Source organism: Orbicella faveolata, unplaced genomic scaffold (assembly GCF_042242905.1).
Source record: "Orbicella faveolata isolate gen_17 unplaced genomic scaffold, um_ofav_v1 contig_12, whole genome shotgun sequence".
In the NCBI taxonomy this organism is placed as follows: Eukaryota; Metazoa; Cnidaria; class Anthozoa; order Scleractinia; family Merulinidae; genus Orbicella; species Orbicella faveolata.
The window spans coordinates 7,945,923-7,969,073 of NW_028301539.1; the positions used below are offsets into that span (position 1 = coordinate 7,945,923).

Consider the following 23,151-nt stretch of genomic DNA (forward strand, 5'->3'; position numbering starts at 1 on the left):
GGGAACTAATTTTTGCGATTGTCAGACTGCGTTTTCTTGCTGTGAACTAATTTTTGCGATTTTCGGGAAGTCGTGTTTAATTAAAATATTACAACATCGTTTGCAACACGTGAAGATGTAAAACACAGTAATCCAGTAATCAGTGTCACAATTAGAGTTTGTTTTATTTCTGAACCTTTTGTTTCTCATTGCATCGTTTTGTTTCTGAACGAAAGAGACGTTTTAAATAAATGGCAGCAACAAGATTCTACTTGTGATGTTTGTATGGTGGAGTAAAGTTTTGCCAAGAGAATTTTTGCGGGAACCTTTTTTTTGCGAATCGTGGGAAAATGAAAACCGTTAAAATCGCAAAAATTAGAACCCGCAAAAAATTTAGTGCCACACGGTAGTGCATACCTGTGAAGCAACATGTGAAACTGACAAAAGATTTCCAAAAGTTTTTCACACCGTCTAAAACTCACAGCTGGCGTATTTCTTTTCAATGCACTTTTCACATGGTAAAATATTTCACGTGTCTCACATGACTTTTCACATAATTGGCACATGGTTTAACGCTCTGGTAGTGTAACGTAAGCACGTATTCTCTCAGATTCCTAACTGAAATTTTTGTTTTCTGGGAGTGGCCGACTGGACCCGTTTTCTTGTTACACGCAAAATGGTTTACCTGATTTTGTACGTAGCAGGTGCCTTGGTTGTGCTATCGTTACTCGTGGTATGTGTTTTTGCGGTATACTTGCTTCATACAAGACGTAAATTTGCCCACATCCCAAGTCCACCGATGCCAAGGTAATGTTTTGCATCATTCACTTGATTTGCTCTCAAACCTTTCGTGCACACATGGGATCTGACATATCGCGTATTACTTTGGGTGCTTAGAATGCGAAAACCCGGTGTGATAAACAATTAAACCGTACCATAGGTTAGGGACCTTTGGATTTGATCGAGTATACGAGTACACTAGTAAACTCAAAACAAATTGAAAATCAAATGTGGTGTTTGATGGCCCATCTTTCTCATAACAAACTTAAAACAAAAATGAAATATCAGCGTTTTGATTTAATTTGCAGTGTCATGTTTGTGTTATTATATTTACCCAGGCAGTGAGGCCTGGGTTTAAATTTCGGCTCTCTCTCTCTCTCTCTCTCTCTCTCTCTCTCTTTTTTTTTTTTTTTTTTTTTTTTTTTTTTGTCCTCGTTCAGTCATAAATCGCCCTCTGGTCTCTAAAGCGCAAGTGCCACCTGTGCATGCGTACAGCACATGGAATTTACAGAAGTTGTCATCGTGAAAAGTTAGCCCGGATTCCTTGATTTCTAGGGCGATGAAATCTCATAAAAACGAACACACCGTTCGCGGTAGACTAACACTAAAGCACGTTAAGCGTTTTAGGAACGGGTCGGTCTGCAAACCTTACGAGAGATCAGTTTACGAGCGAACATTTTGAGTGAATTTATCAAGAATCATGTTATACCAAAGGGGCTATCAACCGGGGCTATCAACTCTTCATCTCCAAAAGCGTCATCGGATTTTTAGACGTGATCGTGAACCAAGTAGAATCCCAGCATGAACTCAAGGACGTCTGAGCAACAAGAGCAGAAAGGTTAGAGAATTTGTTTACGAATGAATCTGTTGGAGTACACCTAAGTAAAACGCTCTGAGAAACGTTGTAAAGTATAATAAAGCTAAAATTTCGAACTAAACGATATTCTCTCGTTATTTTCTTGTAAAAATTTCGTACGACTTCAAATGCAGACCATTTAGCTCAATTGCAACGTAGCTAGTGCTTCTCAGTATAACGACTGCCTTGGTACCCGTAGCAAAGCGTCTAGTTTTCTTATGTCATCATTTTGTTTCGATTTCATTTTCATTGTTTTGTTTTATGTTTCTTCTAACTTTATTTAATTTTTATTTTTTTTTTTCTAATTTCTCTGGGTTTTTTTCACTTTTTTGTTATTTTTATTCTTGACAAAGATTATAGACAAGTAACTGTCAACTTTATTGTCGATTTTCTCTCTTGAATTGTGCGGTCGGGAATCCTAATGCGGTATAAGGCGAGATTGAAGTCATAATTTTGTCTTTGACCGCAATGCCCAACGAGTTTGCCAAGCAGAAAGGTCTGTGATGAGTCCCTTGGCCGTGACGAAACGAGCTGCGTAAGACTAGTCACGAGCAATGTATTATCACAAGCAACTGTGAACTTTATTATATATTAACATACTTTTCCTATGTGAATGCCGGGCCACCATACATTACTTTGGGTTCTTATTAAGCAAAACCTTTAACCGTAATATTTTGATAGTAGTCGTTGCACAGTTGTTTCTTTTATTTCATATCAAGCGTGAATATCAGTGTGATTAATCTTTCCATCAATACAGCTGCACAATTAGAGAAGTACTTTTCCGGCATTTTCCGAGAAATGATACGATGTCACTTCCTGGATTGTATTGTCCAATACAATACAATCCAGCTTGGATTGGACTCTTGGACTCTTCTTGGATTGTTGTCCCATTACAGACCACATGATATTCTCTAGAGAATAGTTCTTTCATCCATCTAAAAATTAGTTATTCATATGCACACGACTATTTGAAAATTTGAAAGGAGAAATTCTCAAGAGAATCATCACATGGTCTGAAATGGGGCAACAAACCGCCCAGTAGAAAAAGGTCTACTAAACACCTCCTTAAAATTGCCTCAGACCAATCGGGTTGTACGTTCTATCAGCTGAGGCTTTCCGAAATAACAGCTTCTGAAATTTGACACATTTTCTTGAAGAAACCAAGAACAAAACTACCGTGAGGAAAACTTAGCAATTTGTCAGCGCCGACGACCATTTAAGCGGATGAGATTTCAACTGACCCGTAACGCGATCGCATGTTTGCAGTTTGATCACGTACAGTAATTTTGAGAAACCAGAAACTGCAAGGGACCGCATACGATAAACGCTGCCAACGTAGGATCTACAAAAGATCTGATCAGCCAAAAAAATGTATGAAGACAAACAATAGCTGGTTTTCACACGACGTCACCAAAATTCGAACTACAAGACCTATTGATCTTCCTAAGATTTTACTTAAATGATATATAAGAGCAGCTGAAAACTAACATTCATGCAAATTTTCGCTCCGAATGGGTTCTTGGTTTTGTAATATACTACGCTTGAATTTCTAAGCTTTTGCGTGACGCGGCATTTACATGACGGCCTAGAGAGCTGTCATGATGGTTAAAAACGTGACTTATTTCGGGGACCTTGGCTATCTGAACAGTTTATGTCTTAGGAAAAGTATTATTTTAATGTTTTAGAGTTCCTCGAGGGATTAATTCACGCTTTTGCAACAAAACTCAGTGACAGATGTTTCTGTTGGTTTCCGGCCGCCATGTTGGTGCCCATACGGATGGGCTCCAGCTTGGCGTCTCCATACAAATCTCTATAAATTTGAGTAAAAAATTTCTCCGCATATCTCGCATAAGAAAAATTGCTGTGACCAGTCTGCGAGAGTCTGCATATTTACCTTCTTTCATCTCCCAGGTTCTGGAGTTTATCTATTGACCGGTTTTGATTTTTATTTTGATCTATTTTGAATAGCGTGACACTGAAAACCGGCAATAATAATTTTGAGTAGACTACGAATAGATCCTCTTTCACTCATGCTGTGTTTACATTTGAGCTTTTACCAAGGTAAACAGTTACTAAGGTCAAGTTACTTAACCTTGGTACATTCGTTCAGTGTTTATACCGGCTCAAATAACTCAAGTTAATCTTTCAACATTCGCCCGCGCTGCATTAACAACGTCATGAAATCGAACTTGCACGAGGATCCCACCGCAGTGGAACAGGAGCAAATTGAGGTGCCATCATTTTCATAGGCGAGGACCGCATTCCATAATATTGCGGCGAAAATTCAGTTGCTTGATCATAACCAGAGTAAGCATTGTTATATGCGTAGAAACATGGATACGTTGTGTATGCAGCATCCTCCCAGGTGGCAAAATACATCGGCAATAATTACACAACAGAGGATCGAAGTTTGTCTAGAGAAAGTTGTAAATAATACTGAGAATGAAAAATACAATGCTTTCTTTTACGCGACGGATTGTTCGCCGTAAGAAGATCGATCCAATTTTTCCATGTTATTTCCCAAGATTGTCAAAACTGGAAAAGAAACGTTTTGTCGCACAATCTGCTCACCGCGGGAAATGAAATATTACGCCGCCACAAGCGGATATATCTGTCATCTTGACCTTGGTTACCAACTGTAACCATGCCTGATCACAGGGTAATTACAACTTTTACCTCGGTTAAATTTCTTTTGTCTTTTGCGGCATTTACCAAAGTATTAGTTGGCGTTTACACACGGAAAATGTTTACCTAGGTAAGTAAACTCTGATACCTCGGTAAACCGTTCAAGTCTAAACACAGCATTAGTCTGTCGTGCATGACGCGAAAGAAAACCGCGGGAAAAAATTGCCGCGCGAAATCCTGAGGGCGAGAAGATCGACGGACTCAAAACAAAATAGACAGTCTGTGGACAAACTAACTCTGATCAATATAACACATATTTACTTTCGAAATTTAAAATGAAAAAAATTTCATCGGAATTTAGGAGCGAAATTTTTAGGAAACGGGAAACAAATAGTTTAACTTTCCTGCGCTTTGAAAAAACTTTTCAGTCAGTTCAGTACTTTTTTTCAAGAAACGACTTTCGAGTGGTTTAGACAAGTCTCGGCACTTCGTGCTCATGGTCTGTTATGCGCCAGTTATTTGAAACCCACGGACCCTTCCCCCCTTTGGGCATGAGCGGGGCATTCACCTTTTATGCCAGTGAAAGCAAGTAAAGTCCCCGGTCCCCGGGAGAAAACTAAATGGTAAACTCCCCCGCCCCCTAGTGTTCCACGGACGCCGTACTCCCTTCTAAAAAAATAACCTGTTATAGCCAAGTGTAACAAGGGATGGTGAAAAGGATGATAATGTTGTTTGGCACCCGAGAAATGAATACATTGTTTCAAAGCAGCTAGCGCTACACTTACCAAGGTCATTTTTAGATATAAAGGTTACTGAAAATCTTTCTGTTTTAAAACTTAATCTCACAAACTGCGAGATCATTGCAAACTTTGAAAATCTTCTGCTACAATAGCCTTCTTTGATCCATAGCAAAAAGAAACTTTGCAAAGCATTTTAACTTTCGGTATTTCGCTTCAATGATCCCAGAATGATCCGATCGATCAGGAGATAATAATTTATGCAAAATTACCATGCCGCGCGAAAATTAAAACCGCTGACCATGGAGTGACTGCGCCACTTATTCCCCCGTTTGGGATGTAATGTGAAGACCGTGATTTCTAGCGCAATCCCTGCCTACCGGAGGACCAAAATGGAGTGAATATGAAGTGAAATTCCTCGCATTACCCCGTCTTGCCCGAGGGGGATCCCGGGGTTTCAAATGACTGGTGCATTAATAATTCATGCGGGGGAATTACACAGCTTCGATCTGTTTTCGAAGAAAACTTCGGGGAAGTAAACGTTTGCAGGGCGGTAGTTCAAAACAAACCGATTTTTTGTCTGTTAACTCGTACGATCATGGGACCGAGACTAAAAATAAATTTCACAGCGTGATGCGGAGCTTAAAATAGATTGCAAAAGATTTTCATGGTGCACTGGGATCGTCGTCTCTCGTAGCATGATTTCGTTCTATTCACTAGTTTTACATGTTATCGCTCAGTCCTTCGCTCGCTCACTCGATCGCTCGTGAATAACAACGACATCAAACTCTTAATGCACCAGTCAGTGTTTAGCCCCAGGGAAGGGAACCGGCATTTGACTTAATCTGCTCTCACGTGGGCGGGAAATAGTAAGAAATTTGACACATCACAACATCCCAACGGTGGGGATATTTGACAAGGTCGCGCTTGGAACCCCCTCTGGATTTTCGTTCTGTTACAGCACAGCGAAATAAATTTATATTACTTTGTAGATAGCCCCGAGCTTGTTCTACAAGATGACACCACTTTTGTTGATTATGAAAACCATCTTGGATCCGCCATCTTGGATTTCACTATTTTCTCAACAAGTCAAGAAATAATTTTTGTCCAGACCTACATGAAATTTGATGGTTTCCATGGCGTCGTTAAAAATGATGGACACAACTGACATATCAAAATTTCGGCGGAAAATAAAAGAACAGCTAAAATAATAATTATCTTTATTGAGGAAACTTTTTCACGTACATGTGGTTTTCGAAACGGACCTCAAAGATTAATACTAATTAATAGAACTAAAAATATGAAATTTATAAAACACTTAAGTTAAAAAATTGAAAACCTGTCTCTTAAAAATATTTACATTAGCAGAGTCTCGTATTATCTGGCTGAGAGAATTAAAATCATGAACAGCGTGATAGCCAGTTCTTTGTTTTCCCCAATTCGTTCTAACGCAGGGGAGTCTAAGATTGACTTTATGTCTGGTGTTATAATTATGCTGATGTTGTTGTGTTACTAAAGTCAATTCGTGATTTATAAATCCATTTAGACATTTGTATACATGCACACATCTTCGCTGGAAACGCCTTTTCTCTAATGTATCCACTTCAGAGTCGCTAATGCATGCGACGCAGATGAATACGGCGGTCGATCTAAAATTATTTTAGCCGCTTTATTTTGCAAAACTTGTAGCTACTGAAATTTTCAGCCCCTTAGAGTAAATCGCCTTTTCAAAACTTTGAAAAAGCCTTATGAGGGTTGGCACACCCCACCCACCCCCTCCCCTTGTACGTTCAAGGGTTAAAACCACACTGGCAGAGATTTTAAATTGTTTTTTTTTTTATATCAATTAGTTTTTTTCTGGGCCATGTGAATGACATAGTTTCATATCGTCAGAGTGGACGGAACACTCAGTACAAATTTCTTCAATGGTAAGTTGGAACTGGGCTTTAGTGACTATTTAGTTTTTTAAAAACTTAATCAGTGTTGAGTTTATTCCTGTGATTAAATATTATATATATTTCTGGGGTTTTTTTTCGATATGGCTTGTTGCACGTGAGACATTTCCATCGTTTCTCGTAACAGTCATCAACAAGAAGCTCAGAGAACTTTAAACTGGAACGTGGGGTTAAACTGGTTAAAACTGTCCTCTTGTTTAAAAAAGGTGCCCATGTATAGCAGTTTAGGAAGACGTTTAGGAAAGCAAAGTTGCAGGCTGCAAGCTAGTGTGAGGTGTGTTGTATTAGTCAGGGTGCGTGGGAACATTTCAAACCACGCAAGGCGGAGTGTATGTGAGTGGAGCCTTTTGTATTAGTAACTATGATGGGCATGATAAGATGTCATTATGGTTGAATCCCGATTTCTCGAGCCCTCATTTTTTCGGACTTCCCAATAACTCGAGCCAAAAGTAGTTCCCTCTCCTCCGTCGAACACTGTAATTTTACCCCCGATTTCTCGAACTCTCCGCTGTTTCGAACCAATTTTCGTTTCCCTTGGAGGTTCGAAAAATCGGGATTCCGCTGTCCTTTTTTAAACCCGGAGGGTGGCTAATAGACAGTTGATGTGTGAGCATTATAACTGGGTCGAGGGTCAAGTCAGTTTAGCGAAGAAGGAAATAAAGTTCTTATTATATCATTTTTCTATGCTTCGAACCCTGGGAGGTACTTGTTGACTATACTGTAAATTTAAGAGATGATTCAATTTTTTGTTTTTTGTATTTTTCCACAGGAGTATGGATTATGGCAAGGTGGTACTTGTTTGGTTAGCACATAAGCCGTTTGTTATAGTATCCGATCCAGAGATTATAAAGGTATGAACAAGTCTTATCTAGCATGTGGACTAATTACTCATGGCTGGCTCACAAATCCATATGTACTGAGAAATTTAGAGGTTAAAACTTGTATACAACGTGTCAGTGCCAAGCAGTAGACATATATAAGTTTACTGCCACCCAAAAATGATCAAATGTTGGAGGGGTTTTTTTTTCCTTTTTTTTTTAACTTAGGTTTTAATTTGTCAACTTAAATTGTCCGTTGTCTCTCAATTCCCAAAATAGACTTGGATGCAAAGGAAACACCACCAAATAGAGAAGTTTGTCCTAGAAGCCACGGAGCCATGTTAGAATATTGATAGCGGAGCTCCTGCGCGGCGTAGGTGCTTGAGCGGAGCCCCATTGCTTATAAAAAATTTGGTAACCCATGGAGCTAAAAATTTTGCTGGTCAAGTGATTGTCCGTGCGTACATACGCACGTCAGTACGTCCCGTTTATGTAAATCAATTTGAAATGTCACCCTGCCACAACCTATTTCCCAAGGCTTTTCCCTTAGAGATTAGGAGGGGGGGAAGGTTACAGCGCACATCTTTGATATTGGGCATCCATGTTATGTTCAATTGACACCTGTTAAAACAAGGTATGCGTTGACCACTATCACAAGACCATATCGCGGGCTCATGTTTACAGCTCATCGAGGTCACACTTTTTTCTTTAAGTTGACTGCCGCCCAGGTACAGGGTTTCGATTGGATCGCAGGCTCAAGCCAGGTTCACCTATTGTAATCAGAAACTCTATTTTCAGGGTTGGCTAAAACTGTAGATTACATTGAACGGAGGCCATTGGTATAGCTTGTACATGCGCCGAGCCGTGAATTCGTTCCTTTAATTTAATTGTAGGAAATGTTAATGCAGTGGCCTTATAAAAATTTATTTTTAGCAATTCTGACTAATTTATTGTTGTTTCTTTTCATTTCTAAGGACATTCTCATTCTGAACGATCTTCCAAAACATCCTTTAATGTATGCAGATGCTAGCTACATCTATGGACAAAGGTAAAAAAAAAAACTTTTCTTAGTTTGTGCTTAACATTGTGTTCTTTTTTGTCCATAAGTCTTTTTCCGACCAGTTTCTGTACTGTTTGTATAACTTTGTCCTCAATTAAAATCAAAACATGTACGAGTAAAGACTATGCGTCAATATTAATATTAATATATTAATATTCTTCACCTGAGACACTCGAGTCAGTCAAGTGTGAATCTTAGTCCGCCATTTTGTATTTTCTTTAAAACCCTTGCTGACCTAGCAGACCGGCTGCCTGCATCTTGCACCCGCGATCTGCCCCAGGGGGGAGGAGAGATCTGGCTCCTTTTTCACAGGGAATTAATAAATTGTCTACTAAAACATATTGTGAAATATGAAAGCAAGGCCAATTTAAGCACTTAAAAGCTGCTCCGATTTCTCAGAATTGATAGAAAACTACGAATTTCTCAGAACGCAAAAAGTTGAAGATATGATTGATCATATCTTCGAAACGGGAAAGAGTTGCTCAAAATACGAGAAGTTGCCAAAACCTTGTGGAAGGCCCTACAGCCAAAACCAGCCAGTAAATATTTATTATTTTTTCAAAAAAAAAAAGCTTACTGCCTGATTTCTCTACCATATTGTAGATACGTCATAAATTCTAAATTTCTACTTTGCTGTGCATCGTAACTAAACAAACCTGTTGGATTAACCTAACCATAACTGTTAAGAGTTCGCTGAATTGCTCCTACCTCCAAACGCTTTTAATTCATAAAAACAATAACTCCTGCACGCGGTGCGTGCCTATACTGAACATTTTAGAATTTAGCATTGACATAATTTAGCATTTTGTCATTTATACCAGTTTTCCTTCTAATTCATTCTTTTTTATTGTTACTCATTTATTTTATTTTAATTATTTATTTATTTATTTATCATTCGTTTATTGTTTTAACAGGGCCCAAATTGATAATATACACTTAGTTACTGTTTCCGAGGGAAATAGTTAGCTTTTTTTCCCAAGAATCTCGATGTCTTTCGAGGAGAACGTAGCCTGCGAACGCAAAACGTCGAGGTTCGAGGGAAATTTCAAACGATTAGAACAAATTTGATGATCTCTAAATTCACGCAATTCTGTATTTTGACATCTTAATTTTCCACCAAACAGTGCAAAATTACCATGCGTTCAGAAAATTTGAAATTTTGAAATAGCAGAAACAAAATGCCGAGTTTTCAAAACAGGTGAAGAATTCTCAGCTTCAAACTTTTGAAACAATTCACCATGAACACCAGTTTAAGCTGGCTTAAACTTAATGTGAAACTGCTGTAAAAGTAGCTAAAGTCATTTTTAAATTAATATAAAAGTTGCCTGTTAATCTCTCACATTGCATCACGTACAATGAATATTGATAGAATTGAAGATACGAATTCAAGTTTACTGTCTCTGGCAATGTTTAAATAGTCCTTACACTTTCACAGGGCAGGGGACGGGAGCTCGGGATAATGGGAGGCAGGACGCGTACAGGAGGCGGGAGGTTAATGAGCAGGAAGAGGAAGTTAGGGCCCCCCGTACCTCCCCCCTTCCACACACAGATACACACACACACACCCTCTAAGCAACTTATGCGATTGATCATTATAATGTTTATGATATTTTGCTGTAGATTTCTTGGTGATGGAATTTCACTCACCGCGGACGTTAAGTCCTGGCAGAAAAGACGTGACGCTTTCGGACCAGCTTTCCATCGCAAGTAAGCATTCCATTGCAACTGGCAAGGCTAACCTAACAAATTTATCACATTATCTCCTCTTGAAGTTAACTTTTAAACAATAAACCATCAGCATTGAAAATTCAGCATTCTTAGATGCCTCAGCTGTTAATCTGACCCATGTTTTAAGCTGCGAACTCTGACTCACAGAATTTAATCTTTATCGAAAAGTTTTAAATGGTAAATTACTAACTGTTCCACCAAAGTAAGCAGATATCGAGATGTGGCCATAGAGCTGCTATGATGAAACTTTCATCTGTCCTATCTAAGCCGTTTTAAAAAATCAACAGGTAGTCTATACGACAAGAAAATGCTGTTTGCTATTTTTAAATATATCATTTTCATCCAGAAACAGTCAAGTTTTTAACGAAGTTATGACATCATAATATCATCATTTATTTTTTCATCAGCTACCTAATTTGCATATTTTACAAATTTTTAAAACTTACATATATCTTGAAATGATACAAACATTTGAAAACGGAGAACACCATTTCTCATATTTAAGCTTTACCACTTTATTCATTCCCTAAACAAAAGGGACCTGGTTTTTAAAACAGGATGTGTTTTGCCATGTATTGTTTCCTTTGGTAATGGTATTTTGAACCTCTGAATAACCTTGCCATTTCTCCAGGGTGTTACAAATATGAATATGGTAACCAGTTATATGTAAGCTAGAAATTTAAGGCTGCTATTTTCAATTATTATTTTTTAATTAAATTCTAGAGTTTTAGAGGTCATGCAATCATACATTGCCTAATTGTTTGAAATCAGGTGCCTTAAAGAATATATGAGTTCTTTCAATTCCACTGCCAATATTTTACTTGAACATCTTGGCACAATGGCTGACGGAAAAACAAAAGTTTGTATGTATGATCAGTTATACCAAGCAGCATTAGATGTCATTTGTAAGGTAAGGTGTGAATAGGTAAAAATCAAAGAAAATTAATTTAGCAGATGCTGCCAATAATCCAAACACGAAGTAGAATGTTTTTAAATACAGTGGAGCATCGCCTTACGGTCTCCTCATCAATGTCAGTCTTTTTTTTTGTCCCAGAGAAACACCCATAAATGTTCTTATAAGAAAACCCCGATAATCCGGCTATCCCGTTAATATGGGCAATGGCCACATTCTGAAATCCCAACCTGTATTATCCTTTATAATTTTAACCCGTTAATACGGCCACTAGCTAGAAGCAGTTATGTTCATCTTTCCATTGTTAATATTTAATGTACTGATTGAAGATTCATTTTTTTAAAAATTATACCTGCATTTCGAAGAGAAAATGAGAACAGTTTTTTAGAAGTGCAATTTTGACGTCTGACAAGACGTCACTTGAAATAGACAAGTCATGAAATCTGACCACCCCGTAATACGATTAAATTTTCATTTCCCGTTGGTGACGGTATTAACGGGGTTCCACTGTATTGTGCTTCTCGTGAGTTTATAGGTTGGCTTTGGAATGGACATGGACATTATCAGTGGGAAGAACACTGAATTTACTGAGGCCATTTCACTGACTCTTGTTGGAATACACGTGGCAATCTTTGAACAACCATTTCACAAGGTAATAACAAGCATAGCATTCAAGCTGTTACTAATGGTTCTTAGAAGAATTTTACTTGTACACGAATGTAAATGCAGCAATCTGATTGGCTGAGCTGTCATACACCATCACTAAACTTTCCGAATTGCACTCTTGAAAGCAAATTCGGTCTCATCAACAGTCACATCATAGAAATCGTTAGCTCAGAATCAAATTGCTTATTACATAAGTTCACCACTAAATTGTCCTTTGTCGCCATCGGCCAAAATTGATCATGTGGTACAAATTGTCCTTGACAGAATTTTTGGGGAAACTGAGTGTCAGCTTTTAGCACTAGCATTTCTCGGATGGTTGGGGTACCAGACTTGAGCTACTATTGGTCAGTGGTTTCCAAAGGGAACATTGACCAATCATAGCTCACATTGGTCACCCTAACCGTTCCAGAAATCCTTTTGCGAAAACCTGGTACTCAGTCTCCCCAAAGTTTCTCTCAACGGCAATTAATTATTCAAAAGTGATCTCCGCTCTTCTCCGTCTACTGCTTGCGCACCCTCTGGAGTTTCCAATCCCTAAAAGGCATATAGATATTTTCTTATCACACAAGTACTTAATAATAATGATATCTATTCAAACTTAACCACCGCTTATTTCAAACTATTGTTTCTCTTGAGGGTTCCAATTAACGGGGTTCAACTTTACCAATATTTCTTTAAACCAAAGAACCTAATGCAAATTGGCGTTGACTTGAATGAGCTGGCTCCAAGAGCCCTTTGATTTCGTTTCCTCTTGTTTCAGTGGAATGTTTTTCAGTACCCTTTTCAGCGGCGTGTTATCAAGGCAGTCCAGTTCTTGCGTGAAACTGGAAGGAAAGTAATTGAAGAGAGAAAGAATGCAATGAACGAGGGAGAAGAGGTCCCTGATGATATATTACAACATATTATTGAGCAGCAAGGTTTGTAAGCTCCGGTCGTCAAATTCCGAAGTAGCGTCTCCTGAAGGTAGCCAACTCACCCTACTCCCCCGAAAACGTGAGATCCATGTTCAATAGTATATTTATATTTCTAATCAATAGTCAAGTGGAGGTTACTTACGGTAACTTGATATTGATAATTAAGGCACCCTTCAACAAGGGAAATTATCGCTTATGCCAAAAAGCGTCGTAGAATTTTCATCAAATAACAGAAACGCACTAAAATGGACTTTTCTTAAAGGTGAAATGGAAAACTCTGTATCATTTTCAACGGGAGTGTATTAAAATTAAAAACCTTTCTTTAAATTAAAACTAAAAACTCGACCAGCGCTCTGAGATATGACAATTATTGAAACGGCAGGCTTACGTAGCAGTGCGTCATGAAGTAAAAACAATTTACTGTATCTGACTTGCTTTCATACCGACCACTGACAACACGGTCTAGACGTGAAGAGCCCACCCAGTTGTTGATCTGAAAAACATTTTTTTGTTAGACTGAGAGTATTGACCCCAAAGAAGTCGAGCTTGCATGGTGTGTAAACCATTCATATACACGAATATTTCTTTCAGACCCAGTCACGTGCCACTACCTAATTATGATGTCATATCGCGCCAAAATAACGTCACATGTATCAAAAAGTGACCGATCAGCTCTGATTTATGATACTATTGAAATGCGAGAAAATCCTCAAAGTTTATATGAAAAATCGAAAATCTATAATGATACGAAAACCTACAAATCGTGTAATTATCTCTTGACAAAAACCAAAACACAATCTCACCAAAATAGAAAAACGTATGCTTAGTACAAAAACACCAAAGTTAAGAAAGACAGGCAGCTCCCATCGTTTTCAGGCGATCTCGCACAGTGTTGTCGTTGCCCTTTGTTTTGATGCCCGGTTTCTCTTACTACGATAAATCTAGACATATATCTGTACCTTAGTAAATGGTTTGAACCCAGGAGTATAACTATATTATTTCGTATAGTGTGATCGTCCGGCGGGTGAGGGTAGTTCTGAAAAGAACTGTTGTTGGTGACTGACGTTTTGACAACCTGAGCGGAAGTCATCTTCAGAGTGAATAGTGTTTGTCAGTCGATGATGTTATAATTCTGGTCCGTTGTCGGTTTCGTTTCGATCGTGGATAAGTCGCTTGTAAGGCGCCGGTAGTTGTCGACATCTGTTAAGAGGCGTTTGTTCTAGGTTAGTGTACCAGCTCTCCAGAGTCATTCGTTGAAAGTAGTTTGTACTATAGGTTAAGCACTGAGCGGAGTCCCAGTCAATGTTGTGGTTTGTCAGTTGATGATGTACAGCAATTTGATCGTTGGCATCACCATTTCTCGTGGCTCGTTTGTGTTCAGTCAGTCTCGAGTTGAGGTTTCTGCCAGTCTCACCAATGTAGGAAGCCTGGCAGTCGGAGCATTTGATCTTGTAAACTGCTCCCTGTCTGTTGTTGGGTTCGTCCCGGTCTTTAACGTTCTTCAGTAAGTGTCGTAACGTAGTTGTAGGTTTGTGGGGTACACGGATGTTGTAGGGCTGTAGGATCCGTGAGATGGTCTCAGAAGTGTCCTTAATGTGAGGTATAGTCACTGTAGTAACAGGTGTTGGGTTCCTGTTCGTTGCGTCAGCTTTAGTAGGTTGGCAAGTGTTTCGTCTAATAGAGTCAGCGTTGCAGTTGCTTTTGTGAAATACACGTTCAAGAAAATTCTAAAATATTCTTTAAAAATTTACTGATGTGTCTACAACGGTGTTTTGATCTCTTCAGAAAAAGCTTCGTTAACACAAGACAAGTCTACTTTTTGTCTAAAATTAACTGTTGTGTAGCTTGGATGTTATTGAACTAGGTCTTAAAGTTGTGCTTTGTACAGGAATCTCTTGACAACAATGTCTGACATGAAGTGGACCAATTTGCTTAGTGGATAATAATCTCAAGTAAATACTTATGCCCCCCAAAATCATAACTTTTCTTAGAGTGTGGCTTTGTTTTTGTTTTTCTTTTGTTTGTTTTGATGAAACAATTGTTTTCTACAGAAGCAGATCCAAACCTTGGGATAGAGGACATGTTGGATGATTTTCTCACTTTCTTCATTGCTGGTAAGATACGTTTGACGTTAATTTATGGACGGTGCCTACTAAATACAAAGGTTTTTGCGCCAGGTAAGGACCACGCGGAAAAAGTAGATCTTTGCTAGGGCTATTGGAATCCACAAAGAAAAATGTGGGTAGCTAAGCATTTTTTCGAGATAATTAGCCTTTAATCTCAACAAAAATGCTGACATCAGCATTTTTATGAAAAAAAGAAGGAAAGGATATTTCTTCACAGATTTCCATGGAATTCGCCTTTGCATGCAGAAAAGCAAACACATTCAAAAGATCTTTAAACTACATGGCAAATGGTGACAAAAAAAAAACATTTTTGATATGTTTTTAATAACAAAATCGTTGCAAAAGCGCTTTTAACGTATCTGACAGCCTTTCTCTGGCTCAGCTAAAATACAGTCTAAATACCTTTTGCTCACAGCCAGAAACTAATCACGTGTTGAATAGACTTGCCACTTCCATTTCATAACATAAAATGTAGGGGTAACCACGCGTTTTTTTAAAGTTATTGATCTTTTTTGAAAACTTTTACGGTGCCCGTTACATTTTTTCCTGTCACCTCCCCAGTAAGTGAGACATATGGGTATCTCGCACTTGTTTTGCGCACGCACTACGCCATCTGCAGGTACATGTTCACTGTTGGATTTCAGTATAATTTTTGACAGATAATAGCTAGGTTTTCAGCTGGAAGACGTAAACAGTTTGTGGTTAGCGATATGCTGTTATTCTGGTGTTCCTGGTTTAAGTACAGGTTCATTAAACCTGATTTGGTCACAGTAGGAAAATTTTGCTTTCATTTTAGTCTTGTACGTGATAGCGTAGTTGATTGCGTCAATGTCAGCCCCAGCGCGTGCGTGGAGCTAAACCATGGCTTGCGTGATGCGCAGAACGTGTGCGCACTAACAAAAGTAGGCACCGTCCTTAAGTGAAAGCAGTTTTGATTAAAACGAACGGCAAGTCCCTGAAAAGTTAAAGTTAAATCTCTTCGCGCCCGGAGGCGCACAAAGCCCGAACATCTCCCCTCCACTGCCGGTGGTTCTTTGCTGCCTGTCTGGCCCTTATCCACGAGTTGCATCCTTGTCTGTCTCTCTCCTTCTCCATAGTGCGAAGCCAGGTAGTTTTGTGTCTGCCTCTGCTTCTCTCCCCCCCCCCCCCCCCCCCATCCCACCGGCTTCCATCCCAGGGACACAGTATCCTTGAAAAGGAGAACCTTTTTCTTTGTTTTTCCTCTGTCTATTTGTCTTGATAGTTAGTTTAGATTAGGCCAAAATATTTTGAAATTACTCTTATAATTGTCTTAATTCCTTTTTTTTGCCGATAACATATTTTGCATGCTACTGAGAGCAACTACCATGTATGTAGTTATCTACTCATCAATCGATTACTTAATTGTGACACAGACCACTATTCCTAGCTCCTCGTTTTTAGTTTTTGCTATCCTTCACGAGATTCACGATGGTTTTGTTTTCCCGCGCTCACAGTACACTGTTGGCTTGTTTGCACGTTTCCTTTCCTTCACACTAGTTATACTAGATGGTTTTGGTTTTTTCACACTTTACACTGGACATCATTTGTTTTTTCAGCTCACGAGACTACAGCGAGTTTGATGTCGTTTTGTCTTCTTGAGATTGGAGGCCATCCTGAGATAATGGAGAGGTGACTTTGCTTAGACAAACTGACTGCTGTTCCTTAAAATCAATTCCTTTGTCACAACCTAAAATACTAATATTCTTTTCTAAAATATTGTGTATTATTTGTATGTAAGTATTTGCTAATGACTTGTTCTGCCGGTTCCTTGAAAAGTCATCTTAATTTTTGTTTTTTCCGGATGTTTTTCAATGTTACAACAATCTGTAAGCGCACAAATGTATTTTATAAATGATTCTTTTATAGCTTGGTTGGAGAGGTGTTTGACGTGCTGGGAGATAAACAGAATGTTGCGTTTGACGACCTGGCTAAACTGTACCAGCTAGGACTGGTAAAGTGTTTCTTCCAACATTGTCGCGCAAGGGAAGGTCCAAAATCTTTGCAATGTTCCCCATGCTATAAGTACGTAGACACAAGGAAGATGTAGAAAACAAAAGACTCGCACAGTCTTGAATAAAGTCCTTAAATTTTAGGTAGAGCCCTTAAAAAATCCGTGAAATCCCTTCTAAGTCCAACACAGAATATAACTGATCTTGAGTCAAAAGCAAAGTTCATTTTTATACACTTTGGTATTCAACTTTTTCTGTACAAAACATAAGCAGTGAAAAACATTGTTCTCCAAGAAAAATTGATACTTTTGCTAGCTTTTCATCCTGGGTTAGCGATGTCCGCCTTTCGAACAACCCGGTTCAGGCCATAAGTATGAAGACACAAAAGAAATGTAGAAAGCACTTGCCTAAGGGTGGTCTTTTCTTTCTCTCTTGGCAAGGTCCATGCGTACTCACTGACTGATAAGAGTTGTTCTTGTTGTCTTACCAGGCAATGAAGGAGACATTGCGCCTGTATCCACCCGTGGCTGCCACTTTACGGACTTCTGGAATGGGTCAAGATATAGGTGGATACAAAATCCCTGCCAATACCAATTTAATGGTAAATAAATAACTAAATGAATAAATAAATAAATAAATTACAATATTTAGAGAGTGGTGCATAACTTTCTTACAATTGTTTTTTGTTGGTTTGTTTGTATGTTTGTTTGTTTCTTCTTACTGGTGTTCGCGCATAAGTTTACTAACTAAGGGCTGCTACATCAAAGAAGATGTTACTGAATTGTCACAAATATCTGCCTTCTGGCAAACACTGTCTATTTGAACGTTGTTCATGTACTTTCATTGCGAAAGCTTGTTCGCGGGTTATACTGCCAAGGACATTAAATAAGCGGCGGCTTTAGTGGGAACTGCGCACGCGCGGACTTTTACGAACCTTGGACTGTGAAGGTACTTTTGTTAATTTGCAGGTGAGCTCTTTCGTCAACAGTCACTCCCCTGAGTTTTGGACCAACCCAGAAGAGTTCAATCCTTACAGATTCGACAATGAAGAACTCGTGAGAAGGTACATGTGTTAGAGTACAAACGGGTAATTCAAGTCACCTTCTCTGTGACGATCCGTGAAACTTTTTCGAAGGATACGATTGACTTGTGCCTACAAGAGTTAAAGATGATTTGCAGTCCATGCTGCGCACTCTCGAGAGTTTGTTTGCGTTTTTTGACTTGTTTCACGTAAGACATCACAAAATGTACACATTTCGCAACTACTTACATGAAGTAAATTGTGGATGCGAAGCGGTCGAAGCTTTATGCTTCGTTCTTTCTCATATAACTTGATGAAACAACTTTGCAGCCGTAAAAATCAATGAAGCTGTTGGAAAAAGAAGTTGGAAGGCCTCAAAGATAAGGTATGTGATTCGTAACGAATAGCATCGATTTGCATTCCCTCGAGTGAGATTTCTGATAATGTTTATAAACATTAGGGTGCTGAGATTGCGTAGTACAGGCTGGAAATCATCTTTAAAACTGGGGGAGAAATTAGGCGCTTATGTCAACTCTTTTCGGGTCACGTGCTCTACTTACAAAATTTGTATGGTTTGTGGATGTGTTACAACCGTCAGTGAATCAATACATCGGAATGATATTCCTGTATCGTTACATCTCATAGGATTGTTGCAATCATTTTGTTGCCGAAACAAGATGCCTGGCAAAATAGAAAGTCTGGCATGTGTAGAACAAGTTCAATTAGTTTTGCCCGCAATAATGTTGGAGAAAAGAAAACTTACAAACAAAATATTTATTCCTTATTTACACTTTGAAGCTTTTTTCTTACAGCAAATTGCATGACCAGTTGGACGATGTTTGACGCCAGTCAATACTGAAATTAATACAGTAATGAGTTTTGTTTCTTTTATCGTTTTTAGGTCTTGTTATACTACCTTCCCGTTTTCACTTGGACCGCGCAACTGCATTGGAAAAAAGTTCGCGCAGGTAATTTGAACCCTATCCTTCGATATCTATCGGGTTACGCCATTGGCTTCCCACACAAGAGATCTGAGTACGGGTTTCATCTTAAGCACGGATGTGATCTTTTGATTTAGACAGCAGATGTCATCTATACCGATTTAAGTAGAATTCTATTAGTATACTAATGCAAATGCTGCAGTTTAATTGACTGAACTACTCGTACAGTGTAAACCATTAGTGTGAAGTGGCTGGAGGTCGTCTGCAAAATGGCATTGCTTTCTCGTTTCTCCGATGTTTGGAGAAAAGATTTAGAAATATCACTTGATAATTTAATTCCCAGGAACACTCAAGAAAAGGAATTGACGGTCATGCGACTTTAATAACTGTGTAAACAGCTACAAGTTTCAAACAGCATTTCAATCCGCGCGAGTTTTTCTAAAGCATGAACTAAAAGGATTGAATCGACACAATGAATACCTGTGATCAAGCTGCAAAACTCGCTTGAACAATGGTCAGTTTTAAGGTAGCCTCCTTCGCTGACGTTCTTATAACCCGTCACGCGTTCCTCCCCAACGACCGTGAAGGAGGGAAGATTGCGTGACGAGCCCAGAAAGCTTCTGCGTTGGAAGGTAGCTTTGAGGTGCAGACTAAAAAAACTATGTGAGACCAGGCTTTTAATATGATTAAATGAATGTTTATTATATAAACACCAGTGAAATACGAGGATTTTTCCTTCTACTAAATAATCATATCTTCATCGCGCGCAGTGTAGCCTGCGAATGCAGACGTATTTCCGGCTGTCGCTTGTCTCCGCCGAAAATAACGTCTGCGAACCCGAACCAGGAAACGATTTCTGTGACGTAATGACCAATCAGATTCCATGCTAGAATGAAACTCGAGTGCTCCTCGCAGCGAATGCCTCGCGCAGTAGCTCTGGGGCTACTTGAGCTAAACTGTAATTGGCTTAAAATTCCTACGTCACAGAAATCGTTTCTTGGCTCGGGTTCGCAGACGTTATTTTCGGCGGAGACAAGCGACAGCCGGAAATACGTCTGCGTTCGCAGGCTACGCGCAGTGAAGATACTATTTTTATCTTTCACACTGTGAAGATATCATTCCTTTTTAGTAACAGTTTTCTTTTGTCCCTTTAACTACTCTTAAATTTGTTAATGTACGATAGAAGCATCTTCAGATCTTCTTCGGTCGTCTTCGGCAATCTTCGGCAATCTTCGGCAATCTTCGGAAAATATTCGGAAACGTTCGTCTGGCCTTCGGAACATGTTTGGAAAATCTTCATAAAACTTCGGAAAGTGGTCGGAAATCTTCGGAAAATCGTCGAAAAGGTCGTCATTAGTATGTTTATTTATTATCCAACTGCAGCGAGTACCGTCCAAATAACAGTAAAAATGTACAGCGATATCGCACAGTTATTTGTATGGTAGAAAACCTGTTTGCCGGACAGGTCGGCGCGTGCACGCAAAACTGTCACATTCTCCCTCTTTCCCTGATAAATTTATCGACTACAGCAGTTGGATAATAAATCTTTTATTAAATATTTTGGTGTGTAGTATCGCTTTATATTTTTACTCGCTGTTTGTATTTTGACTCGCCCTACTAACTCGTCAAATACGGCACAACTCGTAAAAATATACAGCGATACTACACACCAAAACATCTAATAAGATATATATAATAAACATTTTTTTCATGCCCACGCATGGATACGAATTTTATCTTCTCGTGTTCAACTCAATATCTCACTCGTTCGCTGTGCTCACTTGTGAGACATCCAGTTGAACACTCGAAGATAAAATTCGTATCCACGCGCGGGCATGTAATTTCCCCTATTTTTGTTCTTAAGCATCATACTTCTCGCTCTCGCTGACTCTCTCATTTCACCAGTGGTATAAACAAATCCAGTGAACAATATCTTCCTGCGGGGTTTATTATTATTATATCTTTCCTTTTCCCATATCTAGATCGAAGCCAAGATTCTGCTGTCACGCTTTCTTCAGACTTTCAAGTTTTCTCTGGTTCCTGGTCAGTCAGGCGAAGTTATTGAGCGACTCACGATTCGGCCCAAAGATGGCGTGATGTGTACTCTGACTAAAAGACTTTAAAACAACACAGGGTAGTCAGGTTTAAGCTCGTTTTTCACTTTTTATTCGACAAAGATGAAAGAAATTATGGAGCCAATAAAGACTCCACTTAAAGTAAGGTAAAAGAAGCATGTAGTTTTCGCAGCTATAGGGCAGGTACCAAATTTGTTTGACAGTTTCTCTTTCAACATGCCAATGAAGTAAATTTTATTATTCTGGGGTATCACTCTCTATGTTTACCGAAATGGAGAGTCTGCACATATGAGCGGGCAGAAGTGCCGGTAAAATTCCATAGAATACACTGGATTGTGACGTCTTGGAGTGTATAAACTGACTTTAAGATATCGAAATAAAGGTAGATAAGCTATTAAATTAATTAAGTTTAAGCGAGGCATGAACAAGAGATTAGTTCCTTTTTTCACTTGCACTGAATCCAAGGGCCCTCTTCTCGCAATCAAACGAACAAAAAATGAATTTGGGAGGAACGGTATTAACCTTTACAGGCCCATCACGTTTTGAACTGTTTTGATAGTGCATCAAGGTACTCATGAAAGCTCGAGGGTTTCAAGGCAGCACCGTAAGCAACAAAGTCTAACTAAGTAAAGCGACTTTTTTCAAAAGAACTATAATACTACAAATTTTAAGAAAAAAAGGAACAATGTTATCTAAGACTAATAATCATATTTTATTAGTTAAGTATTAGTTAGGTTTTATTAGGTACGTCCATAATAAGCTGTATTGTTGCCATAGTTTGACCTACGTATCAAATAAAGTGTGTATGTATAACACTACGCACAAGCAGGACAGAAGTAAATATCGTAACTGCCTATCAAATACATATATCTTAATAGATGTTTTGGTGTGTAGTATTGCTGTATATTTTTACGAGTTGAGCGTTATTTTGACGAGCCTCAAAACACAAACAACAAAATTATCCAACTGCTGTAGTGCATTAGTCAAAAAATGTATCAGCGAAAGAGGGAGAGTGTGACAGTTTTGCGCGTCCCGCACCGTGAAAAGATATGATTGGCTATCAAAATTCAGCTTGTCAAACGGGTTTGGTGCTAAGTTCAACGGATTTTATTTCGAACGTGGTCTTCCACACTTAGCAGTTTACGCACCAGAATAAGAAGTCGAAGCAGATTGGTTTGAACTGGCAGATGCAGTAGAGCTCTGTGGGTTGGGGTTTGGTGAGTTGCATGGAACAGGTTTTAATGGAGTTCTGCCGGCGGACCTGTCGCTGATTATAAAGGACATCCTCTTCTTTTGCTCTTTTGAGGCTATGGAATAGCTGCCGACGGATTTAAGATTCTTGTATCCTACAGTTAGGAAAAGTCAAGGGAATTTACGTTCTCGTGTCTGAGCGTTGCAATCATCGTACGTCGAGCAGAATGGTTTCTAAGCTTTCCCTCGAGATTTGCCGCGGCAGCCATCGTTTTCATAAAGTTACCTATGGCAGATCTCAGTATTGCCTGAAAAGAAATCGTTATGCATATGCGTCCTTATGCGTGGTTTGTGTGAATTTTGTGCAGCTGCTAGTTGGGCTTACAATGAACCAGAAGATCTTCATTACCATCAGCTGCCCATGATTAAACACGAAATATCCTTTGTTGTCTCAGTACTCGTCCATAAAAAGAGGAGAAGGGGAGGTGGGCTATTCGAGGGCTATGGTGCTTATTCAATTTTGGCCAATAGGAGGAGGGGGGGCTTATTCGAAGGGGCGCTTATTTGAGGGGAAGCGCTAATACGAGGCGGATTTACTGTATTCCACCTTTTTAACCCATTGACGCCTGTGCCGGTTGTAACCGGCCGTGACAAGCGGCGTTTTTTCCCCTTTAACGTCATCACGTTTGGCCAAAATTGGTATCAGTTAAATTCAAATTCTGTAAGAGGAAAAGATCCTTCCAGTGATACCCAGATCAGAGTGATTGGGTCAATTGGGCCTGAAATATGCACGAGA

At 39.1% G+C, this 23,151-nt stretch overlaps 2 protein-coding genes across 3 annotated transcripts; one reads left to right on the forward strand and one right to left on the reverse strand.

The window, feature by feature from the left end:
- Positions 1–566: 566 nt before the first annotated feature.
- On the forward strand, positions 567–22,043 carry LOC110047745 (cholesterol 24-hydroxylase-like). 2 transcript variants are annotated; one of them, XM_089282299.1, is made up of 15 exons: positions 567–786; positions 6,828–6,905; positions 7,702–7,783; positions 8,725–8,798; positions 10,431–10,517; positions 11,310–11,448; positions 11,987–12,103; positions 12,878–13,034; positions 15,083–15,145; positions 16,735–16,807; positions 17,045–17,129; positions 17,618–17,728; positions 18,096–18,190; positions 19,050–19,116; positions 21,072–22,043. In XM_089282299.1, the coding sequence occupies exons 1-15, from the start codon at positions 656–658 to the stop codon at positions 21,210–21,212; spliced, it is 1,500 nt and encodes a 499-aa protein (XP_089138425.1). In that variant the 5' UTR covers positions 567–655; the 3' UTR covers positions 21,213–22,043. The 2 variants fall into 2 exon arrangements, with proteins under 2 accessions (XP_089138425.1, XP_089138426.1); XM_089282300.1 differs by lacking the exon at positions 567–786 and adding an exon at positions 1,128–1,597.
- On the reverse strand, positions 14,156–14,946 carry LOC149116401 (uncharacterized). The gene is made up of 2 exons (XM_089283463.1): positions 14,911–14,946; positions 14,156–14,758 (listed from the first exon to the last, which is right to left on the reverse strand). Exons 1-2 carry the CDS (start codon positions 14,944–14,946, stop codon positions 14,156–14,158), a joined length of 639 nt encoding a protein of 212 aa, XP_089139589.1.
- Positions 22,044–23,151: the final 1,108 nt, after the last annotated feature.

Excerpts from the sequence above, each read along its gene's own strand:
- LOC149116401 (XM_089283463.1), bottom strand. The coding sequence starts at position 14,946 with ATGTCAGACATTGTTGTCAAGAGATTCCTGTACAAA. Across the intron at positions 14,759-14,910 it reads TCAAGAGATTCCTGTACAAA|AATTTTCTTGAACGTGTATT; the intron begins GCACAACTTTAA and ends AGAATATTTTAG.
- LOC110047745 (XM_089282299.1), top strand. The coding sequence starts at position 656 with ATGGTTTACCTGATTTTGTACGTAGCAGGTGCCTTGGTTGTGCTATCG. Across the intron at positions 8,799-10,430 it reads AGCTACATCTATGGACAAAG|ATTTCTTGGTGATGGAATTT; the intron begins GTAAAAAAAAAA and ends ATTTTGCTGTAG. Across the intron at positions 19,117-21,071 it reads TTGGAAAAAAGTTCGCGCAG|ATCGAAGCCAAGATTCTGCT; the intron begins GTAATTTGAACC and ends TCCCATATCTAG.